General features: G+C 39.4%; 1 protein-coding gene across 4 annotated transcripts; it reads left to right on the forward strand.

Moving 5' to 3' along the window:
• Positions 1-1,850: 1,850 nt before the first annotated feature.
• LOC122315953 (pentatricopeptide repeat-containing protein At1g66345, mitochondrial) lies at positions 1,851-22,774 on the forward strand. 4 transcript variants are annotated; one of them, XM_043132342.1, is made up of 3 exons: positions 1,851-1,867; positions 8,851-9,001; positions 20,552-22,774. In XM_043132342.1, the coding sequence occupies exon 3, from the start codon at positions 20,738-20,740 to the stop codon at positions 22,388-22,390; it is 1,653 nt and encodes a 550-aa protein (XP_042988276.1). In that variant the 5' UTR covers positions 1,851-1,867; positions 8,851-9,001; positions 20,552-20,737; the 3' UTR covers positions 22,391-22,774. The 4 variants fall into 4 exon arrangements, 3 of the variants coding, with proteins under 3 accessions (XP_042988276.1, XP_042988260.1, XP_042988267.1); XR_006244209.1 differs by lacking the exons at positions 1,851-1,867; positions 8,851-9,001 and adding an exon at positions 9,395-9,648 and having other exon boundaries at positions 20,552-20,688; positions 20,893-21,036; XM_043132326.1 differs by lacking the exons at positions 1,851-1,867; positions 8,851-9,001 and adding an exon at positions 9,403-9,648.
• The last annotated feature ends 920 nt before the right edge of the window (positions 22,775-23,694 follow it).

Here is a 23,694-nt window from a genome sequence, read left to right on the forward strand (position 1 = left end):
CTTTAGGCATGCTGATGGGGATGGTTTCAGGAAGTTTATGTTTGTAGTTTGCCCTAAGTGTGTAGGGATTCCATCTCGTATGACGGTTGCCAAGGACTGCTTTAGTTTGTTTTTTACGGAAAAATAAAAGTTGAAAAATGCTCTTCGAGGGCAACGAATTTTCTTGACCACGGATACATGGACATCCTTTCAAAACTAAACTATATGTGTTTGACAACACATTTTATTGATGATAACTGAAAATTACACAAGAGGATTCTATCATTTTCTTTGGTTGAAAATCACAAGGGTGATACACTTGGTAAGGGTATAGAGATGTGTTTGCATGATTGGGGGCGACCAAAGATACTTGCAATCACTCTTGATAATGCAAGTTATAATAATGAGGTTGTTTCTTCTTTTTTTTTAAAAAAAAAAAAACCAAGTATAGGAGAGACACGATTTTGGAACATGATTTCTTACATGTGCGATGTTCAGCCCATATTTTGAATTTAATTGTTTGTGAAGGGTTGAAAGAATATGATGAGTCTATTGTGAAGGTGAGGGGTGTTGTGAAATATGTTAAATCCTCCCCTCAAAGGTGGGCAATATTTAAGAAATGTGTGGGTTTGGAAGATATTCAATCCAAATCCCAAGTTTGCTTAGATGTACTAACTAGGTGGAACTCCACCTATTTTATGTGGGAGAGGGCTGCAAAATTTAGAAAGGCTTTTGAGAGATTGGAGGAAGAAGATCTGTGTTTCCTTGGTAGTGTTCAAGGTGATGATGATGACGATGTTGATAATGAAGATGTGGTGAATAAAAGAAATTCGAGGAAGTTAGGGACTCTCAATACATCCGATTGGGAGAAGGTGAAGCTATTTGTGAGGTTTCTTCAATTATTCACAATGCAACGTTATGTTTCTCGAGGGGTGAATACGTAACTTGCAATATTTTTTTCCCGGAGTTGGTTAGTATAAAAGATGCTATTAACATGGAGTATGAAGAACGAAACACTGTGGTGGGATTAATAGTCACAAATATGTTGAAAAAGTTTGAAAAGTATTAAGACAATTTGAAAAATCAGAATATGTTGCTGTATGTTGGGGTTCTTCTTGATCCTAGGTTCAAGATGTGATATCTTGATTTTGGTTTGGGACAAATGTATGCACATGATCCTACAAAAAAAATTGATTTCAGTTGGAGGGTGAGAAATGCATTTTTTCGCATTTATGAGGCATACATGGAAAATGAAGAAGGGAGTTCTCCTCAGCGCACAAGTTCCCCACATGAAGATGTAGGTCATTTAGTTGACAAGAATGAGAGTAGATAGGCACAATTGATGGAACAATTTAAGCAACAGTTACAGTCAGAAGAAAGTTTGGAAAGTAAGTCAGAGGTTGATAGATATCTAGCTGAAAGATGTGAGGATCAAGATGATAATTTTGACATTTTAAATTGGTGGAAGGTGAATTCAGTTATATATCATGTACTTTCAAAAGTTGCATGCGATGTACTTGCAATACCGGTATCTACTGTGGCCTCTGAATCTACTTTTAGCATTGCTGGTCGTGTGCTTGATCATTTCAGAAGTAGTTTAAATCCGATGAGTGTTGAGGGTCTCATATGTGCACAAAATTGGCTTCGTTCTTCTTCTACTCCAATAAGCCTTAGGACTTTAATGGATGAAGTAGAGAAATTTGAGAAGCAATTGGATATGGGTATGTAATGCATTTATTTTGTTGTTTATTTTGTTTTATAATATATGTTGTGTAAGGCTATTTAACTTGTTTTGTTTTAAATTTTTAGGGAAGTTTGCTGATTCTATGGAGGCATCAAATTCAATGCCTACCGGCCCAAATTTCAATGCTAATTAAAGACTAAACAGGTGAGAAGATTATTTCTGTTTCTGTTATAATAGGTGAGAAGATTATAGTGAATTAATGGTGCTAATGTTTCTGTTTCTGTTATAATAGTTTTTGTTTCTATTATAATAGGTGAGAAGAGTGTGGTGAATTAATGGTGCTAATGTTTCTGTTTCTGTTATAATAGTTTCTATTTCTGTATTTTTTTCTGTTTCTTTGTTTCTATTTTTTTATTATTATAATAAGTGAGAAGATTGTAGAGAATTAATGGTGCTAATGTTTCTGTTTCTGTTATAATAGTTTCTATTTCTGTTATAATAGTTTGAACATTTCTCTATTTTTTTTCTGTTTCTCTATTTCTGTTTCTGTTTCTATTTCTCTATTTCTATGTTTTTGTTTATTTGTTTCACTACAACTATTTCAGTACTTTGCCTTAGAGGCTCTTACCTTTTTGCTAAGGATTACTTTTCTCTATTTCCATCCATAAGAACTATATTAATTGTCTAAACATTTCAATATAATGAGTTCTAAACATTTAATTTGTTATGTATATTGTATTCAATAATTTTACAACTAAAAGCTAGGGCTATAAGCTTTCTTCCAATATAAAGAGTTTGAAATAAAATGCCATTTGGTAACTGCATGGGGCAAAGATTTCTGGTTTGTTGTTTTGAGTTTGAAGAAGAAACCAAATCGCATAATTTAAGTTAAAAAGAAAGAGTAACATAGGACTTCGGCTTATATATACTCCATTTTCATCTGCAAATATCAAATACTACTGACATCTGTTTCAATTTAGTTCTTGAAGAAAACAATTATGTATTCTCAATACATAATTGTTTTGCAATCAGAGTATACCAAGTGATATTTTTTTTCATCAAGTTATTGTACTAAATAACTTATCAATCAATTAACTCAGGGTATTTCCTACGAGAAAATTTATTTACAAGTCTAGTTTTTTACACACCCATTGTAGCTTTCTACACCAACTACACTAAAAACTTATTGGTATTTTGATTTTTTAAAGCTATCTTGGACTATATTAATATAATCAACATTATCAAGTGCATGTGGAATATCTTAACATTACGGTGCAGAGCCTTATGGCTAAATGTGTATATAAAGAAACTTCTCATAATTACTTTATTTTTTTCTTAGTTTATTGAATTTGTTCTATATTGATTTTGAATCTGATTCAATAATTTTGTGCCTTTTTCAATGTATGAGCATGTGCAAACTGCAATGCATGAGCATCAGTAGCAAGATGATTGAAGTAGTAGTTTGTGGTAGTAGCAGGGAATTAGCAGCAACATGGGAAGCCTGGAGGCAGCAACTTTGTGGCTATGGTTTATTATGTATTTTGTAGCAATAGGCTGTAGTAGGGAAGGAACTTCATTTGGTTGCTAGTCTAGATGTGTTCATATATATATATATATATATATATATTTGTGTTTTGTATTAATGTAAATCAGTAAATATGAGAGGGTAAGAATCTAAGAAAGTGATAGCTGTGTATTATTATGTAATTGTTACTTGTATTTTTTTTTTATCTTTTTCTATTCAGACTTTTTATCATAGGATCACTTGTTTGGAATGGATGGAATTAGGGAAACTGGGACTTCTCCTGTTCTCCAGTGCTGCAGCTACACTAACAGGGAATGTTAGTGTTTTTTTTTTTTTTCCTTTTGGGCATGTCCATTTTCTGCTAGTATAGCAGTGTTGATAATTGGAATATTTAGTGTGTTCTAGAGTGATGCACTAAAATAATTAGATTGATAATTTTGATTATTTTTATTTTTTCATCAAGATCCTTTCTTTTTCTTTTAGTATTTTTGGACTTAAAATTCGAAAAAATGTATAGTGGGCTGAAAAAATTGAACATAAAATGCAGGTGTTGGGCCAAAGGCCCAGTTTGGATCGGGGCAGACCGACCGGACCGAGAGCCCTGAATTGGATCGACCGGATTGGCCTGTCCTGAATGGGACTGGACCGAATCGGTCCTTACCCATTTCGGTCCGGTCCAGGGTGGAAAAACCCTGGACCGAATAGGTCCGGTCCGGTCCATAATACCCCATTCGGACCGACCAGACCGGATCAAATGAACCCCTAGATACGAATACAATGCCAAGGAGATTTGGTAGAGAACATACTTGTCTTTGTTGGAGTCCAAACCAGAACATCTTTTCCGGAATTAGGCCCAGATAAAGAGACTAGAATCTCATCCACCTCTCTTGCCCAATTAAGTTCTCCAGAAAATCCACATCTCAACCATTCGATAGTCTACACTTTAACTTTTAGCATGGGTGAACCCACTAATGGCATTTCATTAATTAGAGGACCATTATCCCTCTATTTGTCATACCAAAAAAAAAATCTCTCATTCTCTAATGCATTTAGAATTATTCAACAACAGCAGAATACAATTAGCAACCATTCTCCAGAATTTTAATCCTTTGTGGCCTCTAATAAAGCCCAAGGCTTTGAACCCACATATTTTGATTTTAAAAAAATTAGTCTATAAAGAATTACCTTGTATAAGATTCCAACCAAAATGCATGTGTAAGGCTTTCTGTATGTCATGAAGATGCCGTAACCCAAGACCACCTTCTTCCACAGGGTTGCAAATATGTTTCCAAGCCACCCATTTCTTTTTCTCTCGTCCCTCGGATTCTCCCCAAAAGAAGGAGCTCATCAATCTATGAATCTTATTGATAGTAGCTTAAGGGACCTGTAAAATAGCAAAGAGGTGAATCGTCATGCTAGATATAACATGCCTTAACAGAACTAGTTTTCCACTAGTAGAAAGTAGCCTCATCTTCCAACCACTGATTTTTCGCCTAACTTTATTCACCATGCCTTCTAGATGAGATTGCTTAAGTCGCCCCATAATAATTGGCACTCCAAGATATTCAAAAGGAAAAGTCCCCTCCATGAACGCAGTATGACATAATAGTCTTTGCTTATGCATAGGGGAAATATTGTTCGAACAATACAACGCTGACTTCTGAATATTGATAGCCTGGCCCGACCATCTCTCATTTTGGCATTTTATACCTCCAATAAAATTTGAACACATAAGGGATTTATGTGTCTTATGATGTGAGCGAGTTGAGGGACATTTTTCTCTTTATGTCTCCGTTTTTCCCTTTCCCATTCTCCCCTCTCCTCTCATTTTTCCCTTTCTCTCTTCTCCCCCTCCTCCCCCTTTCAATCGAAGCTCTCTCTCGACAGATCTCGTTGTCCCAAACCTCTCTTTCTCCTCTCCTCTCCATTCTCCCATCCTCATGAAGGAAAATCCCCCATTTCTTCACTCTCATCGCTCTCTCTCTTGATAGATCTCGTCGTCATGAGCTATATCTCTCTCTCAACTCAATTTGGAACCTAAATGTGGGTGTAAAAAGGAAGGATGCTCTGAATGTGATAATTCATGCTGAATAGCTATACATTATAACTGGTTTGTTTAAATTTGGAATGAAGACTTTGGGTTGAATCTTGTCCACTTTTACCCAATTGGTACTTCTTTGCTCTGTTTAGTGCTTGCTTGTATTTTATTGCTCCTTAAACACTTCTCTTTTCTACATCTATGCTCTAATTGCTCAACCTATTTTCAACATTCCCATACATAATAACCATCTGCCAAATGGGGGCATCTAAAGCATGATCCACGCGGGGTGGAGTGGGGAGGAGAGAGAGAAGGGGGAGAAAAGTGATCGTGTTGGGGTGGGGAAAGGGGGGGAAGAAGATGAAATTCATGCATAATTTCTCTACATGTAACTATATTCCTCATTTTGCTATAATACCTACATGTCATGTGATTATTGGTGGGTGTAAAACAAGATTCCCACCCTCATCCAATTGCTAACGCTTCTATATTTTAATATTACATATAGTAAAATAGTTCTATCATTCTACCTCGCTTGCCCAAACCCCTTGTGTCTGTTGTCTCTCTCTTATTGTAACTCACTTTCTCTCACTCCAACCCGAGCCTTTGCTCTCTCACTCAGCAAGTCCTCTACTCTTCCAATTCACTTTCATTCAGGTTTTGCTTATTTTCTTTTTCGTGTCTTTCTGAGTTGAAATTCAGAGTCATGTGTTCGGTTTGTTCTTTATTTGCAACATTGGGTTCCAATAGGTCTATGTTGTCAATGGTGAAAGCGCTTCAATGCTTTGAAGATATGCTTCCTTTTCATTTGGAAGCTAAAAAAAAAAAAAATCAAAATATAAATTGCTGGTGGTATACACGCCTATCAAAATGTAGATGTCCGGTACTCTCTGTAAGAGTTAATCTATCACCCTTGGACAAATATACTCGTTTCCAACCAACCAATCTTCTTTCAATTTTTTCTAACACACTATCCCAAATAGATTTTGCCTTCAAGGCAGCTCCCAATGGAATATTAAGGTATTTCAAGGGCAGAAGTAACCTTACAATCCAAGATATTTGCCAAGCCCTAAACATTATTCACATTATCCACAGGAACCATTTTAGACTTCGAGAGATTTACTTTCAGGCCTGAAACAATTTCAAAACAAAGTAGTACAACCCTCAAATATTGCATATAATCTTTGTCTGACTCACAAAAAAGTAGAGTGTTGTTAGCAAACAGAAGGTAGGATATATTAACACCACCTACTGAAAATCTAGCAAGGAAACCTCCATTAATAGTCGCTTCCAACATGCGACTTAATGCTTCCATAAATATGACAAACTATTGAGTAGGCCTGGGCTCCGACTCCGACGGAGTCGGAGGAGTGCCTTCCGACCTCCGACTCCGACTGGAGTCGGAAGCAAAATTGAGCTCCGATTCCGACTCCGAACGGAGGTCGGAGTTCAGAATGCTGATCGGAACACCGATCGGAGCTTGGGCTGGGTTCAACTTGAAATCTTTTCCCCATTTCCGGTGTTCGGAGCTCATCCCGTCTTTGCAGTGAACGACTGAAATCTTTTCCCCATTTCCCTTACATTTCCAGAACTAATACTTCAGCCATTCCATCTTTCACAGTCGAAATCAACCCCCCCACCTTTCGGATCAGTATAAAAACGCGTTATTCCTTACGTGCTTACGTCCGAGACCTCGTGGATTCGGCGCTCGGTGTTCTTGTACCACTCGTTTCCGCCGTCGATGATGGTGTCGCCAGGTTCCATGAAGGAGGAGAGTGCGGCGATGGTCTGGTCAACCGGATTACCGGCTTTGACAAGGATGATGATCGATCTGGGGCGTCGGATGGAGAGGACAAAGTCTTTGGGGTTGTATTGGCCAGTCAAGGGGAGGCACTGGAGGGGGAAGAGAGGAGCAGAAATGTGTAGGGTTAGCCGGTTAGAGATGAATTTATATCCTATTAAAAACGGCGTCGTTTAAGGTTTTCTAAAAAAAAAAAATTGCAAAATGTGAAATGGTGCATGAGGGGATTCGAACCCAGGATCCGGAGAAACAAAACCAAGCCTCTACCATTGAGCTACTTGACTACCTAAGGTTAATTACACAATATATAATATATAAGGTATAAATAGTCGGAGTTCGGAGTCGGAATCCGGAGTCAACAAGGCCTCCGGACTCCGACTCCGACTCCGAATTCCGAGAACTCTGACTCCATCGGAGTCGAATTCAGAGCGGAGTCGGAAATCTCGAAAATTTGCACAGGCCTACTATTGAGGGGAGAGAGAATCTCTTTGTCTTAATCCCCTAAAGCTATTAAAAAAGCCTTTTAGTGCACTATTCACCAAAACCGAGTAGCGGACTGTAGATATACAATGCCTAATCGAATAAATCCATCTTTCCCCAAAATCGCAGCTCCCAAGTAAATAACACAAAAAAATCCCAATTAACATGGTCATAAGCCAAGTGTGCACGCCATCAAAAAGTGATAGATCCACCAAATCCATATCAAAGATAAATTTAGAAAACTCATTGATCGCAAGGCTATGTTAGATTTCTCCTAATCTTTCATTAGAGAACCGAGTAATATTAAACCCACCTCCAATACACCACAGTAAGTTCCAACAACTATCCAAATCCGTAAGCTCCTCCCATAAAACATTCCTATGTCTGTCCACATTTGATCCATACACACCAGTGAAAGCCCAGCAAAAGCCATCCACCACATTTTCAAACAAACAAGCCACCAAATAGTTGCCAACACACTCCTCAATATACTCAACTACCCACGAGTCCCACATGATAAGAATGTCCCCATACGCTCCCTAGGAAGCAAGATACACCCATCTCATGTATGGGCAATCCCAAATACTAGTGATGATGCTTCGATCAATGAATTCAATCTTGGTTTCTTGCAAACAAACAATATCCAATTTCCAGCGATGCAAGAGATTCTTAACCCGAAGACACTTATTGGGATCATTGAGACCCCAAATGTTCCAAGAAATGATTTTAAGCTTCATGGGAAGAAACAACCTTTCCCTTATGTCTTATTTTGCTGGAACTCCCAGCCTCTTCCATCTCCCCACATGTCTCTCTCTCTCTCTCTCTCTCTCTCTCTCTCTCTCTCTCTCTCTCTCTCTCTCTCTCTCTCTCTCTCTCCCCCCCATGGAACCTACCATTTGGATCAAAATTAAACAAATGCTTGTATTTTGGAATTTGTTGAGTTTCTCTACGGCAAAACAACTCCTCGAATTTGGCTAGTAGCAACTCGGCCATGGTCTGCACAATGTGGCCCTTGGGGTTATAGGTCAAGTTGCTTTGCATCTTATTCACTATTACACGTTAACGAGAAAACAAAAAAATTAACGGAAAGAGAATAAAAACTAACGAAAAAACAAGAAAAAATCATTGTATATTATAGAATAGATATTTTCATTTAGAGCTTGAATTTGCTGCTGCCAAGTTTTAAATTTTCTGTTTCTTGGTTGAAATATTGTTTAAAAAAGAAACGGAATTATTCTGGGATCTTTCTTGGTTTCATGTTTGAGAGTTCAATCTTGCTTATTTGTATATCTTGGAAGTAATATAGACATAGTTGTGTGGCTTACTATTTATTTACTCTCCAGGCATATTCATTCCCATTTCATTAGGAATCGTGCAGCTGAGATAGATGTACTTATTCAAAGCATCGCGGATGACTCAAAGAGATTTTGTTTCTGAAATAAATAGACAAAACGCAATTCATTCAACTTTTTGACTGGGTTTTTGGTAGAACAGGTATTATATTCTGAATTTAATGTGTCTGCTGCTTTCTTTGATTTAGTTCAGTATGACTTCCTTTTCTTCGTATGTTTGCATAAAACCAATTCATTCTGGTAAACATTTTACATAAAGTAGTTGTTAATTTAAAACAGCTAAACGAGAAGCTTGTTATGTCTGTTTTGTCTTCCATGCACATATTGATAAAATAGAAAAAAAAAAAAAAAAAAAAAACCACTATCTTAAGAGCACTCACAAGGGGTTATATAAAATCCAAATTCTTGTATAATTTAATGAAATTAGTCCGAAAACGGCGTCTGGATGATCTATTTCATCTGTAAAATACATTTTGCTACGGTACTACCGCTACATCTAGCGGTAACTGTTTAGGAATGTTAATTATTTTTTATTCATCTCTCTCATCTGTGTAATTTCCCCTCGCCTAGCTGATTTAATTATTTTCATTTCGGCCCCTGAAGCCATCAGTTTATTCCGCGAGTCTTCCCTTCCTTGCCCATCTGCCTTCTGCTCGTCTCCGATAGTGTGAATGAGAGCTGCTTCAAATCTCTCCATTTCCAGTTCAAGCATTAGTGGGGTCACAGTTGCCTTCTACTCGTCTTCTCCGATAAGTCCCTGTCGCAACTCCTATTCCGAGTGAGTTTGGCGTATGGTTCAACCTCTTCTCTCTCAATCTCTCTATTCTCCTTCGAATAAGTTATGTGATAATTTTTAGTAGATGAAATCTCGGATTTTCGAGCATGTTGGTATATTTTGGAGTTTTTTCTTCTTCAAATTTGGGGATGGTCGCATATTTAGGGTTTCTTGTTAGATTCTGGGAGGGACGATGTTCTACTAGAGCCTAGGAGAGAAAAAATTAAACGAATCTGGGAGGGACAACGGTTTTGTATATGATGGTAGGCTAACCCGTAGGTTTTGTATATGTTTTTGAGCCACCATGATCGACGGCTTTATGCAAAAAAATTTCGTGGATGAAATCTAAGATTTTCGAGCGTGGAATGTGTGATTTTGGATTCGTTTTCTTGTGCAAATTTGGGGATGGTTGGATTTTTTCAATTGGTTTTTTTTCTTCTAAAACCCAACAAGTTTGGATTTCTTATTTTTTATTTTTGTATTGTCCAGCAACTCACAACCACTTGTTGGAAAATTTGGGTGCTGCCTTGAAATCTACTTCTTCCTAGTTTTCGTGGAAAATTTGGGTGGGAGTTTTTTTGTGGTATGGTTGATGGCTTGGAAAAATCTGCCTTGGTTATTCTACCAATTTCAGTTAGGAAAGATGAAATTTTAGTGTGTTAGTCTCTATATTACCGTTAGACCAACTTCTCTGGTATTTTTGCAAATATATTTGCAGCACCATGCTTCTGTGGTCAACTTCTGTTCAGTATGATGCAGCCAAATAAATATTGTGTTGATACATTGAGCTTCAGCCATCATCTTCACCATGAAAGTGTTTTTAACATAATTTAAGGCACCAATTGTAAGGGATTCCATATGAAAAGCTCTAACAGCAAATTTAAAATGAATTTGACTTTGTAAAATCCTCCCACATGCATTAAGATTACTAAAACTTCAAACTTATTGATATGAAGAAACATATCATGCTTATACTTGAAATGCTTATAGTTCGTATTTTAAGTGCATGTCCATCGTTTTTTATACTTAACTTTTTGCCTCCGATACTACTCTTGCTTATACTTTTTTGCCTATAGTGCTACGTGTCCTCTGTTTTTTGCCTATAGTGCATGTCCTCTGATTGTTTTTATTACTCTTGCTTATACTTAGTTTTATGTGCATGTAGCACTATAATTTTTGCAGTAGCTGATTTTGGTTGACTATCACAAGCTTTTTAATTGAGTTTGGTTGAGTTGCATGATCTCTCTCTCTCTCTCTCTCAGTTTATTTTTTTATTTTTTGCTTTGAAGGATGGAGTCACAACTCCATGGAGATAAGATATGGGTATGTTTGGAACATATTGGCTAATTTAGCTAGCCTTTGAATATGTCCAGCTCTTGAAAAGAGACTCGTCATTTTCAATTAAGAAGGAAAAGTCGCTGCTTTGAGGATAAGGAGCGTTCACCGGAAGGGCTTAGGGATTTCTTCTATCACACTCTAGTTTTACGGGCATCCTCTATTGTACTGAATGGCACTACCTTTACTGAACTTCATGCTGCCCTTCGCAGCACTTAGTTTGTAGCTAGGCTCTTTGTATACACCCTGTGTACTCGGGTCTTGCCCTATTTATGTTTTAATAAATATCTTTTTACTTATCAAAAAAAAAAAAAAAAAAAAATTAAGAAGGAAAAAAAGGAATCAATCAAGTCAGCTAAAAACTAATGTTTTTAGGAACAACTTTTTTGATGAATATAATGTTTTTAGGAACAACTAAAACTACATCACGTTCACTCTCATTATAAGTTTGAAAGCAAACAGAGGCAGATTAGTGGTGGGTCACAATTAAGTTATTAACTTCCAGGATTGGCTAAATAGGTCGCCTATTTCAGAATAGATAGAGGTACCTCATAATGCCAGCCTATGAGCCTTAAAAAGTGTTGACAATGGTTCGAAGAAACTCCTAACATATATACAACGTAGTCCTGGTGTGTAAGTTTTGGTAGTGATGACCCATTAGACACAGAAGAAGAAAAAACCATCTATTCTTATTCTTTCTGGGTTGAATTTCTGAAACTTGGTGTTTTATTTGGCTTCATTTAATTTCTGAGTATATAGGTGTTTTTTTTGGCTTCATTTCAGTTTAACCTGCTGTATTATTTACCATTTGAAAATTTTCAAGCTGGGAGATTCTACTTGCTGTCTCCCAGCTTCATTTCATACATATATATATATATATATATGAATCGATTGAGGTTGGTGGAGGGTGTATAGATAGTTGACTTTGATGGTACTGGGCTGAATATAGATGAGGCAGCCAAATGTCTTAACAAATGGTTGGTTATGAGTTATACATTACATGTGGTTTTTCTTATATTAATGACTTAGGAAACATGTGGTTGATCCCATCATTTTCAGATTAGGATGCTATATTGGAACTGAAAATATAGTGTGGGAGTGTTTCAATTAGGCATGTGTGATAGCGTATACCCTCGCGTAGATCAGATGTGGATGACTTTAGTTTGGATTTGTCATCATTAACTTTTATGTTTTCTTGAATTCTGGAATCGAGCAGTATATAATTGTGAAACTTTGCTAATCTGGTGATTGTATTTTGTCGAATTATTTAATTCAACAACCATTTTAACAAAACTGTCATTGTTCTGTCTCAAAGGCTCAACTGTTTTACCACAGGTGTTGCAAAGCTTATTAGCAATTGTTGTTTATATTATGGGTGGAAGATCCGTAGAAGGATCAAAGTGGCAGAGGCCAGCTTCTTGTTCCTCCCTCCCTCTCTCATCAGACGACCAACTCTTATGTGGCCTTTCCTTTGTAAAATAGGACAAATTGAAGTCATACAGCCTGTTCGATGCGTGCAAATGCTTAACTTTTGGAGAAAACGTCAGAGATTTTAAAAGCTTTTGATAAGGCAGCCACATTTGGGAATGTTCCTTTGAATAAAACTACTTGATTACAGATCAAAAAATTTGGTCACTGTTCCTTTGGCAGTTTATTTACTTGCTTGATCCCGATTCCCATTTTATTATTTCTCTTCGTTTTTCTTTCCCTGGGCAGTATCATTTCCCTTCAATTACTGCAAGTCCATTATCTCTTAACTATTATAATAACTCTATCAGGAACCCTCTAGGTACACTATCATTTTCCACTTTCATTCCCTTTTCTTGTAACAGTTAAACACCTCTGTATTTACTTGTTCTCTATATTTAGTGGGTTTCCATGTGTGTTCAAGCTCATGGGTCCTCCCTCATGTTATTGACAGATTAGTTTCTTGGATTCGAAGCTTATTTTAGTGGTTTCCGCTAGATTCAAGATCTGGGTTGTTGTTGGATTGGAATTAATTTATATTTTGGTTTAGTTTATAAATTTGGATTAATTTAAAATAGAACATAATTATATGATATTATATATGGGGAGATATTGCAAATATCAAAAGATATGAGGATATCATTGGTAGTTAGAGTAAATATTTGAAATGAATAAAAAAGATTAAAAAGTATAATATTTAAATGATATGAAGAAAAAATAGATAAGCTGATGTATGATATATTGTAAAAGTCAATATGTAAAATAGAAAAAGTAGGTTTTGGTGATGTATTTTAAAGGATAGGATGAATAAGCCATTGGGAGTGCTCTTAGCTAGAATACATTGTTTGTGAAGTAGAGTAACTCGGTTTTCACATATTCATGCTAACATTTATAGTAAATGTGTCAAATCCTTGAAATTGGGGCAATCTGATTAAATGATAGACAGGGCTACTAAAATAGACAGCCGTATGAACTTGGCCCTTTATATGACCCGTTACCCTATCACTTGGCATTACCACCCCACTTGTTTCAAATTCACAACATATCTCATGTGTCAATGCTCCAGAAAGTATGTCACCAACCATTTTTTTTTTATAGGTAAATAAATTTTATTGATCCACGTAAATAGGCCAAGCCCGAGTACACAGGGAGTATACAAGAAAAAAGCCTAGTTACAAACTAAGTGCTACGGATAGTAGCGGAAAAGTCACTAAGACTCGTTCCATTTAAAACTATAGTAGATGCCCAAAGGAGTAGAGTGTGAAAGAAAAAAGCTCGAAAAGCATCCGGAGAGCGCTCCTTGTTCTCAAAACAGCGGCTATTTCTTTCGGTCCATGTGCACCACATTAAGCACAAAGGTACCATCTTCCATACCGCTGCAATCTGGCGATTCCCTCTTAGCCCTTGCTAGCAAGACAGTAAATCGATCACCCTCTGTGGCATGGCCCAAGCAATGCCAAGCCTCGAGAAAATCTCATACCATAAAACATTTACTGTGTCACAATGAAGGAGAAGGTGGTCCACTGATTCAGCGTTGTGTTTGCACATGAAACACCAATCCATTATGACGAGTCCACACTTTCTTAGCTGGTCTATGGTTAGGATTTTACCATGAGACGCCACCCACCCAAAGAAAGCAACCTTGAGGGGAACCTTGCTTCTCCAAATGCTCTTCCAAGGGAAGGCGTTGGGGGAGTGATTCGTCAAAGACTTGTAGTACGAATGGACTGAAAATTTCTTATTCCCTGTGCATGTCCATAATAATCTGTCTTCCCCTCCAGCCCTGATCTTCAAATCATGTAGTGCACTATAGAAGTCAGTGATAGCGCCTACCTCCCAATCTTGTGCTGCTCTAGTGAATCTCACAGACCAAAGTACAAAACCATCGGTAAGACACATATTTTCAGCCACTGAGGAATTCTGATCAGAAGCTATCCTATAAATGGAAGGGAAAGCATTTTTTAGGGCAACATCACCACACCAAATGTCATGCCAAAATCTAATTTGTGTGCCCCTTCCCACCACAAACCTACAATGGCCCCGAAAACCGTCCCATCCACTTCGGATAAATTTCCAAACTCCCACACCATAGGCTCCTCTTACTTCCTTTGTGCACCAGCCACCCCACTCACTTCCATATTTGCATTCTAAGATATTTTTCCATAAAGCGTCTCCCTCAAGATGATACCGCCATAACCATTTACCAAGAAGAGCCTTGTTAAAAGTTCTCAAATTCCTTATGCCCAAGCCACCGCAGGACAGAGGGGTGCATACTGTATTCCATTTGATCAGGTGGAATTTCCTTGTATCCTCTAAACCTCCCCATAAGAAATCCCGGCAAATCTTCTCCAGTCTATTCGCCACTCCTGCTGGCACTGGGAATAGAGAGAGAAAGTACGTTGGAAGGTTAGAAAACGTACTTTTAATAAGAGTGGTTCTCCCCCCTTTAGACAAGTAGATTCTCTTCCACCCTGCCAGTTTTCCTTCAAACTTCTCAATGATCCCTTCCCACATAGACTTAGTTTTATGAGGGGCCCCCAAGGGGAGTCCAAGATACTTCATAGGCAAGGATGAGACCTTGCAACCCAGGATGGCTGCCACCGTACCTATGTTGTCGACTGTGCCCACAGGGACTACTTCTGACTTGGATAAATTCACCTTAAGGCCTGATACAGCTTCAAAGCAGAGAAGAAGTGCCCGTAAGGAGCGGAACTGTTCCTGGTCTGGGTCACAAAAAATCAAAGTATCGTCAGCGAAGAGAAGGTGGGAGACGGTGAAGCTGCCATGTGTGGAACCGCCCACCGTGAAACCCGAGAGAAAACCCCCCTCCACCGCCCTTCTCAGCATTCTACTTAGCACATCCATGACAAGGATAAATAAAAGTGGGGAGAGAGGGTCCCCTTGTCTCAAGCCCCGAGAACTGTTGAAAAATCCTTCAGGAGTGCCATTGACCAAAACGGAGAATCTGGCTGTTGTAATACAGTGCTTTATCCACTGGCACCAACGTGTCCCAAAACCGTACCTACCAAGAATATACAACAAAAAATCCCAATGCACGTGATCAAAAGCCTTTTCCATGTCTAGTTTACATAAGATACCTGGAATGCCGGATCGGATTCTACTCTCTAGGCACTCATTGGCGATAAGGGCTGAGTCAAGAATTTGTCTTCCTTTCACAAAAGCGTTTTGGGACTTCAAGATGATCTTTCCCAGTACTTCGTTCAACCTCTTCGCTAGAACTTTGGAAATGATCTTATAGACCCCACTTATCAAACTTATGGGACGGAAATCATTCACTTCCACCGACCTTGCCCTCTTGGGAATGAGGGCGATGAAAGAGGCATTGAGGCTCTTCTCGAATTTCGTGAGAGCGTGAAATTCGATAAAGACCTTCATAATATCCTCCTTGACAATGTCCCAACAAGCATAAAAGAAAGCCATTGGAAAACCATCAGGTCCCGGGGCTTTGTCTTTATTCATACCTTTTAACACTCCAAGAACCTCGATTTCATCAAAAGGCCTCTCCAACCAAGCCGCGCTTGAGTGATCAATGGAATCAAAGTCTAGTTCATCAACCTTGGGCCTCCAAGAGTATTGCTCCGTCAAAAGCTTCTCATAAAACTGGACAATATGCTCCTTGATGACATCTCTACCCATTAAAACGCTTCCATCCGCATGAAGAACCTCTATAGCATTAGTTCTTCGATGGGAATTGGCAATTCTATGAAAGAACTTTGTGCTCCTATCCCCTTCCTTCAGCCAAAGGGCCCGTGATTTTTGTCTCCACATAATCTCCTCCATAGCAGTAACTTTTTCCAAATCAGCAACAACCGTCACTTTTCTTGCCCTATCATCTTCTGATAAAGTCCCTTCTACTTCTTTTTCATCAAAATGTTGTAGTTCCATGAAGAGTTTGTTCCGCTGGTCGTTAATGTTCCCAAAGACTTCCAGGTTCCATTTTTTTAGATCATATTTCAAAGCTTTTAGTTTCCCAGCTAGTATGAAACTAGGAGTGCCTGTGAGCTGGTAAGATGCCCACCATGCGCTGACTTTCTCAACGAACCCTTCCGTCTTTAACCACATGTTCTCGAACTTAAAGTATCTGCGTCCCTCTTGAATACCCCCGCAGTCTAGTAGAAGGGGAAAATGATCTGAGCAAAGTCGGGGAAGCCGTTTTTGACATAGAGTGGGAAAGTGGGTTTCCCAAGAGGAAGAAACGACGAATCTGTCCAAACGCGACCATGCCCTTCCATTGGACCAGGTAAAATCTCCCCCTACCATGGGGAGATCCACCAAGTCTAGATCAAACAAAAGCGTGGAGAAATTTGCCATGGCTGAATCCGAGCTAGGAACCCCGGACCGCTCACTAGGAAACCGAGTGATGTTGAAATCGCCCCCTATACACCACGGTATATCCCACCAACTACAAAGGCCAGCTATCTCATCCCAAAGAAATTTCCTGCTACTATCATAGTTAGGCCCATAGACACCTGCAAAGCCCCAACAAAATCCATCATCCACATTAGAGAAAGAGCAAGCTATAGAAAATTCCCCAACACATTCATCTACAAGATTAATTGCTCTTTTGTCCCATAACACCAGAATACCCCCAGAAGCACCCTTAGAAGCAAGAGTGGTCCATCTTGCATACGGACAATGCCACAAGCTTTTAACGATGTTTCTATCGACATATTTTAGTTTCGTTTCCTGAAAACAAATAACATCTGCCTTCCATTCCCGTAATAAGTTCTTGATAGTGAGGCGTTTTTTTGGGTCATTCAAGCCCCGAACATTCCAGGCTAGAATCTTTGGCTTCATGGATCACCAAGATTCGCCCTATCTTTAAGTCGTCCCCTGCTCGTGCTGCCCTCCCTTGCATCATAGTTTATGGAACAAGTCAGCCTTTTAAGTTCCCTATCTTTCTTCACAACAGATTTAGCCAAAGCAAGCTGACCCTCTCTCATGGCGATGAGTAAAGCTTGCAACTGGTCCTCAAAGCCTTCGCAAGATATACCCAAGCAATGCCGCATCTCATTCACCTTCTGTATGACCCAGTCTGGTGGCAATGGCAGTGACTCAGTTGAACAATCTTTTGGTGGCAGTGAGCAAAGAGGGCTAGGTACTTCCTCGGGTTCATATGGTACAGCGGACAAAGAGCCATCCCCTAACTCTTTACACGCTAACTGTAAATCTGACCCACAGAGGGATCCTTCGTCTGAAGACCTCCCACCCAAGAGAGAGGCGTCTACCTCATCATCCATTGTGCATAATACCCTGGTCAAGGTCTCAGAGAGACCTTTAGAGAGAAAAAGGGTTTCGGGAATCACTCCCGTGTCTAGGCCAGGTGTAGACGAAAACCCATCCCCGTTGAATCTGTTTTCCACGATCTGAAACTGGTCCAGAGTGCCACACTCAGCTCCGTCGTAGGCCCTCGGCCTGTTCTGTGGCTGCCGCGAGATGGAGGTGGGCACTGAGGCGTCATTCCCAGGCAGCCCGTGTGTATTCTCCGATGGAAACTGTGGGGAGAAACGCTTGGCTGCTTTTGTGTTCTTCGTACCGCCGTCGGAGGGTTCGCCGGAGACCAGCGGGACATTCTGCGACGGTGGGTTGTCGGTCTTAGGTGCCGCCGGTGGAGAAACGTTTACCGAGCCCTGGGGAGCCGACCCGTCTGAGGGAAGCGGGTGTAAGGCTTTGGAGGGCCTGCCCGATGCCCGTGGGCTTACGGCCCGAGAAAGAGGCCCTAAGGCCTGGGTCTGAGGACAGGCAGGGCCTGCCTCAGATGAAACGAGTTGGCCCGCGTGAGGGATTCCGCTGGTGGGCCTGTTTGGCCTCCGTGAGCTTACGGCCTGTGGGAGAGGCCTGGTGGCCCAGGTCTGAGGACAGGCAGGGCCTGCCTCACCTGAAACTAGCCCGCCCACGTGAAGGATCCCGTGTGCTAGGCCTCTTGCCTCGTGGGCTATGCTTGTGACCCGTGGGCTTTCGGCCTGCAATTGTGGCCTTGAGGCCTGGTATTGAGGGCAGCCATGTTCCCCCTGTCCTACGGCTTCTCTTATAATTACTTGCCTTCCCGATGTTTCTTGCAAGTCTTTTTCAGCACCATACCTTCTGCCCAGTTCAGCCTCCTTACCGTGTCCCATCACCATGCTCAAACCCAGGTCTACCTTTTTCATCAAAAAGGACACATCTTCTAGAACTCCTGAAAGTGAAGCTCTGACACCCCATAGAATGCCTTCTACGTCCCCCAGTGACCGCTGGGTAGCCCCTCCAGTGACCGCTGGGTATGATGAGATTTCACGTTCTGGCGAGGAGCCAGCCAAGACCGAGGCATAGGTTGCCGAAGTGCTTGGTTCCATACTTGAACCACCAGCAGTCCCTCCCTTGCGCAACCCACCCTCGATCTGCGCCACCATCTTCTGGCGTTTTAAAGGCTCGGCCACTGCAGACTCAGCCACCTTCTTAAGGTGGTAAGCAAAACCATCCCATCCACTGCCCTTATCTCCCTCGGGTATGATCAGCGAGCCCTTCCTTCTTTCGTTGTTAAACTCCTCCAACAATAAATAACATCCCCTTGAGTTTTTGAGAAGTTGTAGAATGAAGACCCCGTTACCTATCCTAAACTTTCTGAAAAAGCCTTCACGCCGACGAGAATCCGTGGCTTCACCCACCATTCTAACTACCCATGCAACTGTCGCACCGTTAAGGAGCAAAAATAAGGCCATACGTCTGTTTCTTTCGGTAATGCGAAAGAGGTTGGCACCCACCTTAGTGAAGAAGAAAGTTTTTGATTCAATCGTGAAACGCCTAGCCTCATCCATCATTAATAAGAAAGCAATAAAACGGAAAGAAAGAAAGGAAGAGAAGGGAGAAATTTGAGGAAAGGAAAGAGAAGTCAAAGAGAAGGGAGGAGATCAACTCCGGCGAGGGGCGCCGGAGGGAAGGATGTGTGTACGCATGTAGTACGGAGAGAAAAAACTTGTGCAGTCAATGTTAACTCAGGATTTGTCACCGACCATTCAAATGTGCTACAAAGCAAACCCCTTTAATTACGAGAGGATCTATCTTATAAGGAGGTCCCATTATGGATAGTGGACAAGAATTGTAACAAACTACTCTAAGGAATTATGTATTGAGGAAGTCCTGTTGTGGATAGCGGACAACAGGTATAACAAACTACTCTAGAGACAAATAGGAAGTCCTGTGGTAAAAGTAATGTGGAGGAACCATAAGACTCTGGGATGAGGCTTCATGGGAAGTAGAGGATGGGATGAGAGCCAAGTACCTCAATTGTTTGAGTGTCATTGTATTGAACTTCAATTAAAGAAACGTCTTCTACGGAATGAGATAAATGTGTTTGCATTGTTTTCCTTGACATCATGATTGTATGAGCATTTGTTTGTTTGATAATTTTGTGAACACATATGAGTTCTCATTAGTAGCTCCCATGATCAAGCTGTGTTTTTGGTTAATATTATTGGGCAATGTACCAGATAACTAATGAAACCTAACAATTTGTTCTCTTGAGGCATCTTTACAATTTTTCTATTTTCAGTATTCCACCATATCCTAATCTACACATTTATTTGTTTTTTGCACCTAGTTACTATGTTATGTGTGTAGATTAGTATTCCCCCACACTGTGTTCCACCGTATAATAGAGCTTGTGTCATTACCAAACAAGTTCCCGAAGTAGTAATTAAAAGCAGTAACATGTTAATCAGCCATCTCATATCCCTATAGAAAACTCTCTCAATTTCCCTGCACAGTCCTAAATTTTAGAAGACTTGCAAATTTTTGTCATTACTAAAGGAAAATTTGTTCTTACCAAAGATTTATTAAGGAAGGATCTAATTTTTCAAGAAAATAGTGAGAAAAAAATCGCTCTATAAAATTTCTCAGAAACATAAAGAAATCTACTGAGTTAAAAAACATTATGATTGCATGGAAGAATGATTGTCTCAACCAAAATCTTTTAGTATGAATTGATAGTAAAAGTGCTAAAGCCATAGATGTTAAAATCTTAGCTTCGAAGCAGATTTTTGCCGGATGTCAAGTTTAAAGTATTTGATTTGATATTGAACAATTTATTCCTGATTTGTCACACGTGAATTTATGCAGGGAAAAATGATGAGAAAAATTAAAGCCAGACCCTTGACCAAGAAGTCATGTGCAATGGCTCCTCTGAACACCCTTCCTGTTATTGGATCACCTTGACTAATCGAAGATTGACAATGTTGGAATGGTGCCATTTATTGGTAAACATTTGCGAAGATCCTAATAATTGCATCCGTGATAGAAAAAATCATGCTTCTATTGCATCGAATTATTCCTTCCTTGGTTTCCGTATCAGTCAGAGATTCTATCAATCTATGTGTTTACTGTTCTAAATCAGTGGTAGCTGAATTCATTCATAATGATGCAAAGGCAAACTGTGATACAGTTGTTGATTCCATTTGCAGCTCATTTAGGAGAGGCTGGAACTGGGACAGGCTGACTCAAAAATTTGATACTTTGCAGTTAAATGATTTGATGGTAGAAAAAGTACTGTTGGAGTTAAAGGAACCAAATGATGCAAAACGGGCTCTGGCTTTCTTCCATTGGTCAGCACAAAGGAAAACCGTTGAACATGGTATTCGGTCCTACTGTATCACAATTCATATTTTGGTTCGAGCCCGGCTGCTTATGGATGCTCGCGCATTGCTTGAATCAGTTTTGAAGAAAGGTGTCGGATACTCCCTTCCATGTTCAATAGTGGATATTCTACTTAGCAGTTACAAGATTACTGCTTCATCTCCATTTGTGTTTGATTTGTTAATACAGGCTTATGCTAAACTAAGAATGTTTGATATTGCTTTTGATGCTTGCCACTATTTGGAAGAACATGGGTTCTCTTTAAGCCTCATTAGTTTCAACACTCTGATTCATGTTGTTCAGAAATCTGATCAAGTTCCTCTAGTTTGGAAGATTTATGAGCATATGATTCAGAAAAGAATTTATCCAAATGAAGTAACAATCAGAACTATGATTACTGCATTGTGCAAGGAAGGGCAGTTGCAGAAATATGTTGACGCATTGGATCAGATCCATGGGAAGAAATGTTCTCCTTCAGTGATTGTTAATACCAGTTTGGTCTTAAGGATTTTGGAGGAGAGAAGAGTCGAAGATGGTATGATATTATTAAAGAGAATGTTGCAAAAGAATATGATTCTTGACACAATTGCTTATTCACTGATTGTTCATGCCAAAATAAAACTCGGGGATTTGGAGTCAGCATACAAGGCATATGAAGAGATGCTTAAAAGAGGTTTCCAAGCAAATTCTTTCATCTATACTTTGTTCATAGGAGCCCATTGTAAAGAGGGAAAAATAGAAGAAGCACATTGCTTGATGCAAGAGATGGAAAATATGGATTTGAAGCCGTATGACGAGTCCTTTGATCTTCTAATTGAGGGGTGTGCTAAAGCTGGAAAACTGGAGGAAAGCTTAAGATATTGTGAGCAAATGTTGGGGAGGCGACTTGTTCCCAGTCGTTGGGCTTTCAATGAGATGGTAGGAAGGCTCTGTCAGAGTGGGGATGTGGAGCAGGCCAATGCAATGCTAACTATTTTGTTAGATAAAGGATTCTTGCCTGACGAGGTTACATACTCTCACCTGATCGATGGTTATGGTAGCAAGGGTGAGATAGATGAAGTTCTCAAACTCTACTATGAAATTGAGTACAAATCGCTGTCTCCTGGGCTATTGGTTTACAAGTCATTGATTAGGAGCCTTTGCCTCTGCGGGAAATTAGAGGAAGCTGAAAAATATTTAAGAAAGCTGAAAGAACGCTCACTAGTTCCAACTGTGTGCATTTATGACACATTGATTGCGAGCTACTCTGAGAAAGGTGACAGAACAAGGGTCCTCCACCTTCAGAATGAAATGATTTCACTTGGACTTAAGCCTAGTTGCTCATAGTTTTTGGGTAATAAAGCACAAAGAACATTGAAGACTAGCCAAGTTGAGAAAACAGAGTTAGGGTCCACTCAGGATGAAGAGTGATTTGTGTTGACTTTTAACATCTTCTCCTTAAATTACCAGTTTTTACTGCTGACCGGGATTCACATTGCAGCAGCTTAAGTTGGTCATATAAATTGTACATGTGGAAAGGATGTTTAACATAAAAAAGAGAGAGATACAATACACACGAGGATGGTTTTGTCGTTCCTGTTGGGCTTGTGACGACCTCTGTAAATAATTCAAGTTTAGCTAAATACTCTCTTCTATGGTCTTTGTCTCCATGTAATTCTTTGATCATGTGTTGGTGAATAAAATTTTGCCTTGGAATTTGCCAGGAGTGGATCCATTGGTGCTACTTCTCAGGATTTGTGGTAAGATTAATCGTGTAATGTGATACACTATGAAATTGCTATCCTTGAACTGATTGTTCAGTGACATGAAAGAGGACTGCTGAAGAGAGATTGTTATTAAAATGACTGAGATTATACAAAAGCAATCTTACAAATTGACATGATTTCATATAATCTGTTAGATTTACTTTACAATAAAAGTAACTTTACAATCTAATTTTACATAAAATATTTTTCTATTAATATTGGGACCACTCAAACCACATGTAGTTAATAAAAGATCACTACCGATCTTCCTGTATATTCAATATGAAAGAAGATATATCGTGCAAGTGTGGTTCCATTTTTCCTCCCATGGCTTCAGGCCACTTTATATGATTACATAGGCTTTATTCTTATGAACATAGACTCAAGGTACCTCTCAAAATTGCCCTTTCTAGCCCATGAAAGGAGGAGAACCCATACCATACCATAATGTCTCACCTGGAGGCTTGGAGCCCATGCTAACCATCACCTTGATCATCTTCACAATGACAGAAAAAAATTTACCAAACTAGTTACCTACCTCTCTTAAATACTTACCCCAGTTCGACTCCTTGGCTCTCAGTTATTGAAGCCAAAGTTTAGTTAGAAGAAAATATTTAACACATTGAAACACACTATTGTTGTGGAACGAAGTTTTCACCATAAATAGTACTAGTATTTTGATTTTTTTTTTTTTTTTTTTTTTTTAACAATAATGGGTTCCACACAAGCAGAATGCTTACACACCAAGCTTATAACCGGTAAAATTTTAATTGTTTTCCCACTTTCTTCGGTAGTCTTTCTTGGATTTAAATCCTCTAGAGTTTTTGGCTGAATTCAACTTAGAGTCAGAGCGATAAACAAATGAAGAGGACCTCTTGGCATTTA

This window comes from Carya illinoinensis, chromosome 1, assembly GCF_018687715.1.
Source record: "Carya illinoinensis cultivar Pawnee chromosome 1, C.illinoinensisPawnee_v1, whole genome shotgun sequence".
Taxonomy (NCBI): domain Eukaryota; kingdom Viridiplantae; phylum Streptophyta; class Magnoliopsida; order Fagales; family Juglandaceae; genus Carya; species Carya illinoinensis.

What these genes read in the sequence shown, in the direction of transcription:
- LOC122315953 (XM_043132342.1), top strand. Translation starts at nt 20,738, where the DNA reads ATGCTTCTATTGCATCGAATTATTCCTTCCTTGGTTTCCGTATCAGTC.